Here is a 12325-nt window from a genome sequence, read left to right as displayed (position 1 = left end):
ATTATAATAAACTCTAAATTGTCCCCATGCATTTCCTGAACTTGAACGTCTAAATATATATATATATATATATATGTACTTGTCAATAAGCATTAATTGGAGCCAGCAATATATACATGAACACTTTTTTACTTTCGCAATGTTTTGCATTATTAGTACTGTAAGTTCGTGCGTACGAATTATATATTCAGTTCTACTTTTTCTCCCCCCAAAGCATTGAACCGATCATGGAATGCAACTGTAGCAAAAACTGTCGGTTTAAGAATATGGTTCCTTAATCTTACAGCATGCATGATGATAATGTTTTGCTTCTATCTGTATATTGGGACATGATCCATTTGCCTACTGCATGCATGCACAATGGCGGCCACCCTTTGAATTATAGCAGTCGAAGTGGACATGGGTTAAGAATTAAGCAGCATCAAATTGAAATTTAGCACAAGCTTTGAACCCATTACACAGCTCACTTAGCTAACCCTATTGGGCACTACTTTTCTAGGCTCTGCTGCAATATAATGACAGCGGCATGCAAAAAGTCCTGAACAAGATACAAAATTTCGAGCATGAAGTAGTAGACCAATTATAACTTTGGCTTCAGGGAAAACTTTAGAACAAATTCCATGAAAACGGGATAAAACATCTGGCATTTGTTGGTAACTTTCATGCAAATTAAAAAGCATGCAGATCAAGTAGAACCATATTATATATATAGGGCCGGCCAACATAAGAATCTGATCTACAAGAGAAGGAATTGCTAGATCATGCTAGCTAACTGTGTTGTTAACAGCAAGCCATTGCTCGTGGATTGCAGTCAAGCCCTTTAGCAGGCCTGCCCAAAGAATTATTAATCCAAAGTTAGCAGTCATTTGATTACAATTATTAATATAGCCCATGATGCCTATTAATCAAATTAATCCAGCTACTCATCTAGCAAACAAGCCCTTCAAAATACTGATCAACATGGACACTTTTCTAATGGTTTTGACAAGTAATATGCAGCAAATTAAAGCCACTTCTTTCTTGCATTTCGATCAAAAGCTATTGCTTTCATTTCTGAAAATAAAAACAAAGGGGACCATCAAAAAACCCAAAATAAAGAGGAGAAAATTAAAGAAAATGGAACTATATATATATATGATCTGCTTTGATACTCTGATAGAATCTTCTGCAGTCTAAGATCAATGTTAAATGGTTGAAGACATCTATCCCAACCCAAATGCTGTAAAAGATTTTATCTAATTTTCTGTGTCTGCTACAAAAACCAAACAGTCCTGATGCTTTGGCTTGATTGGTAATCATCCTCATCTTTAGTTGTGACCGAATCGAAGTGTTCGAAACTACATTGGACTCTGTGTTTTCCGTTAATTACGGTCTATGCCATCTCGTTTCGTACTCCATTGCATTTGCCCCCTTAAATGTACTCACCGAAGAAACAGAAAAAGGAAGAAAAGGAAAAGGAAAAAGGAAAATAAGAGAAAAACCCCTTCTCTCTCTGGCTCCCTATCTCTCTCCCAATCCCCGAAACATCACAGCGGCCGCTCCTGGTGTCACACTTACTTCTAGCATATTTTCTCAGGAAAGTTCGATTTTCCGAGAAAATTAGAAATTTTTTCTTATGGGGGAAGAGGAGGCTCTGCCCGACCATGTACGGTGCAGCCGTACGGACGGTCGGCAATGGCGGTGTAAAAGAAGAGTGATGGGCGACATGAAGCTTTGCGAGATTCACTATCTCCAAGGCCGTCACCGACAGAACAAGGAAAAAGTCCCGGATTCGCTGAAAATCTTGAGGAAGAGCAAGAAATCTCCGAGCAACGACCCGGAGCTCCAAAGTAGTGCGCAGAATGTGAAGAAGAAGTTGTCGAAGCCGATGAAGAGGAAGAATAAATCGGTGAGGGTTTCGGAGGCCCTGGGCGAGGCATTGCGGAAGATGAAGTTTAAGAAAGGCAATCTGCAGTTGGAGCTGATAACAATGGTGCTCAAGAGGGACTTGGAGAAGAAGAAGGAGACGAGGACGAGGAAGACGAAGAACAGTGATTCAGTTTCGGGGTCGAAGAAGAAGAAGAAGATGAAAAGGGGTGAGATGGATATAGAGGAGAATTGTGATGGAGAGGAGTTGACGAGAGAATTGCCCAATGGAGTGATGGCAATCTCCCCTGCACCGTCGCCTTCTCCACGAAATTGCAGTAATGCGGGTGCTAACTGCAATGTGAAAGTCGGAGTAGACACAAGCGTTATCAGGCGACGGTCCTTTCGGTCCAAGAACATTGAGCCGCTCCCTACTGGCACAATGCAGGTTCTAATGCTTTTGTCAATTATAGCTAATTCTGGTTCTGTGCTTCGTGTTTTCGCTGCCTTGTTGCATCACTGAACGTTTTCGTTGTAGGTTTTACCCTACGGGCAGAGTGAGGACAAGCTGAGGACGGGAAGGAGGAGAAGATGCCATTGGTGTCGAAGAAGTTCTTCCTCGAGTCTCGTTAAGTGTTCGAGTTGTCAGAAAGAGTTTTTCTGTTTGGGTTGTGTCAAAGAAAGGTTTTTTCGATTCACTTCTTGTTGTAGGTTCTTTTTAAATCTTAGATTGCTTTCTTGGGCATGTCTGAATGCTTGCTAAATTGTCGTCTCATTCCATCTTATGGTTGTGTTGGAGATTTTGTCAATTAAATCCCAGAAGCAAGACATTTTTGATAGTGTATAAAAAACAAAGCTTTATTGTCTAATGCCGTGTTGAGACTTAGAAGAAGCATGTTTTAATTAGCTAATTTTATCTGCAAATGATCCCTATAGTTATATAACCAGTGTAGAATCATGGAAGAGAAGATGCAACCAGTTTGGAACAATAAAAACTTAGGCTGAATGCGTTTGTCAATGAGAATTGGAATCAATAACAGAGCATAAATAATAATATTACACACCAAAAACGTTCTCCTATTTCCTTTTTCACTTGTATATCACACTTTTAAAACACCATGGTTCAGGAGATGATTTTGCATCCTACAGTTGAAACCTCTCTCTCTCTCTCTGTGGGTGTGTGCACGCCGCGCCGCGCCGCGCACTCGTGTGTGTATGTGAAGCTTAAAATGATTTGTTGTAGCATTGTGTCAAGGAAGATGCATGTCAATTTGTGAATGCTTGGTCGATAACTGGATATGCCTCATACGAACTCAAGCAGAGAGGAAGAACTTTTTAGAATGTGTTCCCCATTCACTTATTAAAAGAAAAAAAACAGAGAGGAATAATCGGTACCCTATCCAAAACAAAGTGAAAGTTATCTAAACCTCTTTAATTTCTTTTAGCCTAGAACAATAACTTAGTAGGGTAGGGCACACACCAACACACGTGCATGTGCACAGAGAGATGAGAGGTCAAATTTTGTTTATTGCAGCCAGAAAGACAAAGAAATCAGTAGACATTCCCACAATGAAAGGCCTTTATAGGATCTGTTTCTGTTTTTTAAGAAGGCGAGGATGATAACCATGCAATCATTGTAGCTCTTCATTCACAACTGTTATTTATATACTGCAGCTCCTGCTTTCTCCTGTGCTTTTCTACGTATGGCTTGGTACTTTTTTCTGTAATTCTTGACTGAGACATCTTTATGCTCCTTATCTCCATTATCTAAAGTTTTTTATTAGACACTGAATCGATTGATTTCACTTAGGTATTTTGATACACAAGAAGAAGTTAGGACGGCTTGTCCGGTCTGTCGAGGAACTTGCACCTGTAAGGATTGTTTGGCTAATCAATCTAATGACAGTGAAAGTAAGGTCTGACATCAAAGTTAGCTGGCACGTGAATAAGCATGCCCGTATCAATATTCAATGCTGATGCTTCAATTTATTTATGTGCCTTGTTTCAGGATTCTCTGAGGGAGAAATATAATGTTGGAAAAATATTGCATTTGCATTATTTGATATGCATGCTTCTTCCTGTATTAAAACAAATAAACCAAGACCAAAGTGATGAGCTTGAAACAGAGGCAACATCAAAAGGTAATGGCCATTATTCTTCTCTTATTAGTGCATTTTTTCAATAACAGGCTATAGGCTTTTCTGATGTCTGTTTGTCAGGGAAGAGACCTTCTGAAGTTCATATCAAGCAGGCTGAATTTGGCTGCAGTAAGCAACATTGCTGGTATGTTGTGTCCTCATTGAAACTTTTCATACCATTCATAAAATTTAACTAACCAACTTCTATTGCCTTTCTTTTAATGACATTTTTGGCGCAGCAATAGCTGCAAAACTTCAATCGTGGATCTGCATAGAAGCTGTCCTAGTTGTTCTTATAATATCTGCTTAAGTTGTTGTCGAGATTTTTGTCGTGGGAGCTTCCCTTTGAGTGTCAACACATTTATCTCCAAGTACTCGAATAGAAGGAAAGCTTGTATGTCTGGAAACAGCCAACTTTTACGGAAGAAGCTTGCCAAGAGAAGTTCTAGCACATCACTATCTCCATCACAATCTAACAGGAAAGCCTGCAAGACCATCAGAAGAATATATTGTCCTCCCTCAAAGTTTGGTGGTTGTGGCAAAGGCCTCCTTGATTTGAGAAGTGTTTTTCCCTTGAGTTGGATCAAAGAGCTGGAGGTAAGTGCAGAGGAAATAGTGTGCAGCTATGAGTTCCCGGAAGCTCTTGACACATCTTCATGCTGCTCACTATGCCTTGACATGGATCATAAAGCTGTTGGAATTGAGCATTTGCAAGAGGCAGCTGTAAGGGAAGATTCAAATGATAACTTTTTGTATTACCCCACACTTCAGGAGGTTCATGGTGATAACCTTGAACACTTTCAAAAGCATTGGGGTAAGGGCCATCCTGTAGTAGTTCGTGATATGCTTCAAACCACATCAGATTTGAGTTGGGATCCGTTAGTTATGTTCTGCACTTATCTTGAGAGGAGCATCGCCAGATATGAGAATAATAAGGATTTACTTGGAGCTAGAAATTGCTTAGATTGGTGTGAGGTCAGTGTATTTCTACTAAATCATGTCCAGTGTTAGAATTTGATATTCTTTTCTCTCTCTTTTTTTCTTGCGTTTATTTAAATCATGTTAGATTATATTGCGTTTATTTAAGTCAGCTTGTATAAATGTATCCTGATTCTGTTATGGCAGGTAGAAATCGGTATCAGGCAGTATTTTATGGGTTCTCTCAACGGGCGGACGCATACGAATGTGTGGCATGAGATGTTTAAATTAAAGGGTTGGCTGTCTTCTCATATACTTCAAGAACAATTTCCCTCTCATTATGCTGAAATAATCAACTCTCTACCACTTCAAGAATACATGAATCCCATGTCTGGACTTCTAAATTTAGCTGCAAACTTGCCACCGGAAATTCGAAAGCCTGACCTAGGTCCATGTGTCTATATATCATATGGCTGTGCGGAGGAACTTGTACAGGCTGAATCTGTGACAAAACTATGTTATGATTCATATGATGTGGTATGCAATATTTCTTCCAATCTCTATTTGAGGCAACCCTTCTGTTAAAATATCTCAAGTTTGGACTCATGCTCTTTGTTTTAACTGTTTTATTTACCCATTTAAGAAATCAATGCTTTATTATTTACAAAATCAACATTGTGGAAGCCCACCCTTTTCCCAATGAAAAGAAGGTGTATCATTTGTGGACGATCACATTTCAATGAATATTCACCATAGAAACACGATTGAGCGAAAAATCTTTGAGAATTAAGCATCATCTGTAACTTGTATTCTCTTTAGTATGGACTCCTTATTCCTTATGCATTCTCCTTGCAGCGTGTACAAGTCACGATGTCCAATAAATTGCATAGCCAAGCCATGATGTGTACGGATATGCCATTAACCTTCCATTCAAAATCAATTGTTGAAGAATCCCAAAATTATTTATTTATATTTATTCTGCCAAGCAGTTTTATTTTCTACAAGAATAGACTTGGTAAACCAACCTAACCATTCCTTTACGAGAGAATAAAACTTTGTAGTTTTCTTTCGGGAAAGAAAAGGCATTTTCATCTCCACTCCACTCATGCTGTCATTTATCGTACTGTATAGAGAGATTAACCAGCATGTATTTAGTCAAGGGTTCTATTGTAAATGTGAGTGATCCGTGCCAGATATTTGTTTTGTTCCAGGTTAATATTTTGGCACATACTACGGATGCCCATATCTCGACGGAACAGCTTACAAAAATAAGAAAGTTACTGAAACGGCACAAAGCTCAATGTCAAAGGGAGTCTTCCTTGATTACTGCAGATAAGGTAATGGCAAATGAAGTGAATGGAAGATCATCATTAAATGGTGAGAACAAGGAAGACTCTGGATTTTTTAATGTGACTGAGGATGAACTGCGCTTACGCAAGAGAGTCGCTAGAGTATTTTCCTCTTCTGCTACTTCTCATGAAAGAAGTGCTATGAGTCCCAAAACTTGTAACATGTCCTATGGTGGGGGTTATGATTCTGAAACTGACTCTGATTCTGAAGCCACTTTACCCTGCTATGAATCTGTGTTGAACTCTGACACATCAGATCAGAGAAAGTTTCGGGATCACACCCAAAGCTCTAACTTTTATAGAAAGAAAGTATTTTCTGAGTCTTCTGGTGCTCAATGGGACGTCTTTCGCAGACAAGATGTTCCAAAGCTTATAGAGTATCTGCAGAGACACTCTAGTGAGTTCAGCCATATGTATGGCTTTCATAAGCAAGTAAGTCGAATAAAGAAAAAAACATTTTGTTAGCAGTTCAGAATTAATATTAATCGACGTGTGGTCTTCTGCAGATGGTTCATCCAATTCTTGATCAAAGTCTCTTTCTTGACACAACTCACAAAATGAGGCTTAAGGAGGAGTTTGGTAAGTATTAGGTGCACGGGTTGTCTTTTCTTTCAATTAAGAATGAGTGAAATAACCAACTTCCACTGCTATCAGAAATTGAACCATGGACTTTTGAGCAACATGTTGGAGAAGCTGTCATCATTCCCGCTGGATGTCCTTACCAAATTAGGAATCCTAAGGTCAGATGTGCAACAATATGCATAAATCACCCTTCTCATGCGTATAATTGACAAACTTGTGAGTGCACCATTATAATAATAGATGACACACTTGGTGAAAATTCAGGATGATTTTATGTGCAGCGGGCTCTGCCATGTATTAAATTTTGAGTAAATAATGATTGAAAAATGGTGCATGTTTTTATTCTAGATTATTTGGATTATGGCTTTGTAATTAGTTGATCTGAAGCTCAATTATTTAACAGTTTCTTTGTTGAATTTTATATATCTATCTATAATACATCATCATAATCTTGTACCTCTCAATTGTATTCGTCTGCAGTCTTGCATACATGTGGTATTGGACTTTCTCTCGCCTGAAAATGTTACTGAGTGTGTCCAGTTGACTGATGAAGTAAGGCTGCTTCCAGATGACCATAAAGCAAAAATAGACAAGCTAGAGGTAGTGTTCCCTTAGAATCTTATTTGGTAACATATATTTTTCCTTTCTTGCTCCCATTGTACACTGGGTAGAAATTTTGATCAATAATAGAAAATGGACTCTACTTTTTTCTGGGAACAGGTGAAGAAAATGGCCCTTCATAATATTAGTGCTGCAATCAAACAAATTCGTGAGCTTACATGCACTATGTAAGTGATCCAGCTGATTCTCTTCTGCTTCTCTGTTATCTCCACTACATGCATTGGTATCAATTGGTTGATTTTGAGTTGAGCACATTAAGATTTAGTAGGATAGTTGTCAAAATAAAAAGCATGTGGAGTATCCACTTCATGTTTATACATGCAGTATTCTTAGAATTTTAGGTGCCTCTCCGGAAATTGTAATTACCATTTGTTGGTTTGGTTGCACTACTCTCTACATGCGTACAAATGTAGGTGGAGTACTCTTTAGAGGCTTGAAGTTGATACTCCATTGTTTTGCAAATTCATTGTTGATCAGCTCTGGTGCAAGTTCATTCAGCTCTGCATCTCTCTGGCAGATGCAAAGCTCATTTGTGATGATCAATCACGCAAGTGAAATAAAGGACTAATGCTAGATATTCCTATGGTGTGTAAGACTCGCACACTCCCTTTAAAAAAATGGAGTAAACCATGAAAATATTAGGTTTTTTTATGTGGGTCTAAGGTTTTTCCTGCTTTTTTCAAATGAGTGTGCAAAACTTACGTACTCTAGAACTGTACAAATCATTTTTAGTGATTAGAACTCTGAAATACCTATCAAATATAGAACAACTATAGTTTAGAAGCCCTAATTTAAGAGTAATTATTAGTTAGTCCCGAAGTACAAACGCGTAGTACTCATTTTATCATAGAATAATGTTGTGTCAATTAAATTGATGTTTATATAAATAATTTTAATTGCATGGTATATTATGATAAAATGATAGTACGGTGTCATCCATACTCTTAAGAGTATCTAACAATTTTTCCTAATTTAAGCCACAATCAAATGAGTCATCTGTTTTGATTTATGGGAAAAAGATTTTGCTTTAACTAATTATAAAAATGCTATTTTTTATTAAAAAATAACAGAGGTGGTTGAGGGTCTAATCCAAAAAATTACAAAATATCCACTAAACCAAAATTACAAGATTACCATCATAATCCAAACAATTACAAAAAATACACTTATTATATTCTGGATTTGGAATGCAAGTTTTAGCTCGAATGGCTTGGATAGACATATATATATATATATATATATATATATATATATATATATTAAGGGATAGACTGATATTTGTAGCTAAACAGAATACGAGGAAAAATGTATCGATACAATAAATTAGAGTCATTCCCGAAAACGCATGGAATTCACAACATTGGATTGTGCCCCTCGCCCCCTTACCTCCATTGATATGAGGAAGTATAATTCTCTCACGTGGCATAAATTACCCCAATCTAGGTTCGTTCACCCGGATCCGCATCCGAATTTACTCGATTAAGTTGGTTACCTGATTATAATAACTTAGGCGGGTACTCGACTTTACTCGATTATAAAAATTTGATATCTACTTACTTGAATTGTAATTGGATTTACTCAAAATTTATTTTTTTAAAAACATAAAAATAAAAATCTTTTCAAAGATATGTCATTTCATTAAATTATTATTTTTTTTTAAATATGATACTCGGTTACAGGTATCGGATATTAACCCGAGTGGATATCTACCTTAATGAACCCAGTTTTTCAAGTTCCAAACTGGAAAAAAAAAATTTAAAAAGAAAAAAAAAAAAGCCTGGATGAACAGCCTTACCTCAATCACCTCAAGTTATGACAGTAGATGATATTTTCTTTAGTTTTTTGTCTTATTTTTGTATTTTTGCTATATTTGACTCAAATTTCCCAAATTGCTTTTAAGGCAGGCCTTGGAGCTTGGGATAGTAGTATCTTGTCTTTTTTACTATAACACAGGCCATTTATTAAGAGAGGTCTATTATTTACAACTCGGTGTATAAATACATCATTTATTATAGAATTCAAACCAAAAAAAAATCAAGAAAAATATGATTTTTTATAGTAGTTGATGCGACAAATTTCTAGATTAATAATGGATTTGATATGTCATTAGGTGGATAGATTTTTTCTCATGCCATAAAGGAACCAGGCCATTTTGTAGTACAGATTGAAGAGAATAATGCAAGACATGTATTGTTTTCGTAGATGAGATAAAGATGAGTTAAAATTAAAGTTAAAAGTTGAATAAAATATTGTTCGAATATAATTTTTTAATATTAATTTTGTTTTGAAATTTAAAAAATTTAAATTGTTTTTTTTTTTTTGTACGAAAATTTGAAAAAATTGTAATGATTAGATAAAATGAGATTAGATAAGTTGATAGAAGTTGTAAAACTAACGAGGCCAAGCAGTTATCATGTTTTTCTTGTCACCAATTTTAATGAGATGGATAGGAGCTGCTGGAATTTTAACGCACCATTCTTTAACTCGGCTTACCCACCTGTCACTGGTTTCTTCAATGTCACTTCGCTTGTGAAAAGCTGATCTGTAAAATCCAGAAGAACCATCTATCTTAAGATCACAAACACATTTATGCTGTAGCCATGAAAACTAGCAACAAAATCAATGTTATAGCCGTGTGCTCACATACAAGAAACTAACAGATGTGCTTCGATCCCTGAAGGCTGGTGACCAGATGTGCGGCAAGAAAATATGTGACAAGTGACGACGATAAGGTGGCTGGGATCGCTATCGTTTTCTCGTCTAGTGAAACGAAGGTGAAGTGATGTGAAACTCTCTCTCTCTCGCCTCTAACATCATTAATCCAATCTGTCATGAGAGTTTGCCTTTTTTTTAAAAAAAACATTTTACACAGATCGATGACATGGCAAAGGATTATGGTTTGGCTTGATAACATGCCTCAATTATGATCGATCGTTCGTCACAACCGAATGGTCAAGATTGGATTAAGTTCAGAGTGCTACAATTTCTAAGAAGTAAAAATTGCCGGGGACCTTGATTCATATCATTTTGATTGTTAAGCTACATTTCAGTCACATACTAACATGGAAAACAGTGGAAGTCTGTTTAGAATAGGAAAGTAGCATCCACAACTCGTATAAAGAGTGGAGGGGGCATTTCGACCGATTAGCCCCTAAGGTGGACCTGTGCCCTTACTAGTGACTAAAGTCTGTATCATTATCGAGAGGCCCAACCTAGTACAAGGGGAACCCAGCCCATGGCCAATACTGACTGGATAACTATCCAGTCGATGGCAAAAGATAAAAGAGGTTATTATTTAAATTTGCTAAAAGATAAATCCTCATCTCTAAATTTGAATTCAAATAAAGGATAACCACTATCCGATAAGGGAACAAAAATAACTCATGAAACTCTATATAAAGAACAAAAAAACTCAGGTAAGTAAAGGGATCGAATTATTGTTATTATTATTATTATCTTCAAATCACTGACTTAGGCATCGGAGACGTTCTCGCGAATCCCCGTGCTCTCTACTCTTTGGTTGCAGGCAATCGTAAGGTGGTGGAGGTGAAACATGTCCATAACAAATAGTCAATCATAATAGCTTCATTTAGAAAAGCAATACCTTCGGTGAGTGCTCACATTGTGTCAGCATTCGCTATCGCTATGATAACTAAGGTTGCATTTGGATATTGAGCTAAGTTGAGTTAAGTTGAGTTCTCTATGAATAGTAGTAAGTTGAGATGGTGGAATGAGTTTTGTGAAGCCCACCTAAGAAGAATTTAGATGTGTTTGGATGTTAAGATGAGTTTAAATGTATTTACACTATAAGAAAAAGCTGTTTTTGCTGCCAAAAAATTTGAGGCGAGCCATTTTTCGTCGTAACAGAGCATAAGTTACTGTAGTGGCATTTTTCTGCTGGCAAGAGCAAGGTTCGCCATAAAAAACATATTTTTGCGGTGAACTTTGTTGAAATAAAATCCCGTGAACTTAGTTGAAATAGCAAGTTTTGTTCTTTGGGCCGCGACATTTTATTGCTGCATTAAGTAAAAAGTGTGCAAGTCGATGGAAAACCCTGAACCTCTCTACGCAAAATTACATTCCACATTTCACCGCAATTGTCCATTCCTCTCTCTATCTTCTCTGTGAAGTTCCATTTGCTGCACGCTGTCACCTCCTCGCGGTCGTCGGTAAGTCTCCTTTGTCTCTCTTTATCTTTCACCGTCTCTCTCTCTCTCTATAACTTTCACTCAGTGCCTCTCTCTTCCTCCGTGATTAGGCTGCCCATCGTGCCCCACCGTCTCGCGCGACCTCCTCCACTCGGTTCCTATTTCAGCAAGCTTTCTCCCCTCCTTTAAATCTTTGTGGTATTTCGATCTTTCCCTCATGTTGATACTACCTCTCTCTGCTTTGGGTATCTATATTTAGCTAGTTCTTTTTGTTCATTTCCAAGTGAAAGGTAAATTCATTTACATACAAATTTTCAGATACTAGTTTAAATTGGTTGTGAATCTGTTACAAATTCCAGTGATTTATCTACATTAGGAACTTTTTGATGCTGAAGGATGGGCTTTGATCAGTTTTAAAAGATGCTGATTTATAATTAATTTGGGGTTTTGGGAGGTTTGGTGAATGTTGTTTTGGGTGATATACATCTGAATGCTCTACCACTCTTTGAATTCCTAGCAATAACTAGTGGTCCTCCAGATGATGTTACAACTGCTTCCTTTTCTTTATAAATATTGTAGGCGTATACACTAAGTTTTGCTGTCCCACATTATGGGAAGTTGAAAAAGCTTATGAGTCCCACGCGTAAAGAGGTTTTGAGTTGAAAAATGTTGTGAGTCTTATGTATAAAGAGGTTTTGAATTGAAATGAATTTAGTGATTTGAG

At 37.1% G+C, this 12325-nt stretch overlaps 1 protein-coding gene across 1 annotated transcript; it reads left to right on the top strand.

The window, feature by feature from the left end:
• Window positions 1–1429: 1429 nt before the first annotated feature.
• LOC108987281 (lysine-specific demethylase JMJ25) lies at window positions 1430–8090 on the top strand. Its single transcript, XM_018960173.2, has 12 exons — window positions 1430–2293; window positions 2384–2529; window positions 3656–3761; window positions 3854–3986; window positions 4065–4128; window positions 4223–4958; window positions 5109–5438; window positions 6113–6682; window positions 6757–6829; window positions 6905–6990; window positions 7313–7432; window positions 7553–8090. Exons 1-12 carry the CDS (start codon window positions 1616–1618, stop codon window positions 7622–7624), a joined length of 3114 nt encoding a protein of 1037 aa, XP_018815718.2. The 5' UTR covers window positions 1430–1615; the 3' UTR covers window positions 7625–8090.
• The last annotated feature ends 4235 nt before the right edge of the window (window positions 8091–12325 follow it).

Source organism: Juglans regia, chromosome 4 (genome assembly GCF_001411555.2).
Source record: "Juglans regia cultivar Chandler chromosome 4, Walnut 2.0, whole genome shotgun sequence".
Classification (NCBI taxonomy): Eukaryota; Viridiplantae; Streptophyta; class Magnoliopsida; order Fagales; family Juglandaceae; genus Juglans; species Juglans regia.
The sequence above is the reverse complement of the archived record's forward strand: the minus strand, read 5'-3'. Positions and strand labels throughout refer to the sequence as shown.

Excerpts from the sequence above, each read along its gene's own strand:
- LOC108987281 (XM_018960173.2), top strand. The coding sequence starts at position 1,616 with ATGGGGGAAGAGGAGGCTCTGCCCGACCATGTACGGTGCAGCCGTACG. Across the intron at positions 3,762-3,853 it reads CTAATGACAGTGAAAGTAAG|GATTCTCTGAGGGAGAAATA; the intron begins GTCTGACATCAA and ends GCCTTGTTTCAG. Across the intron at positions 3,987-4,064 it reads AACAGAGGCAACATCAAAAG|GGAAGAGACCTTCTGAAGTT; the intron begins GTAATGGCCATT and ends TCTGTTTGTCAG.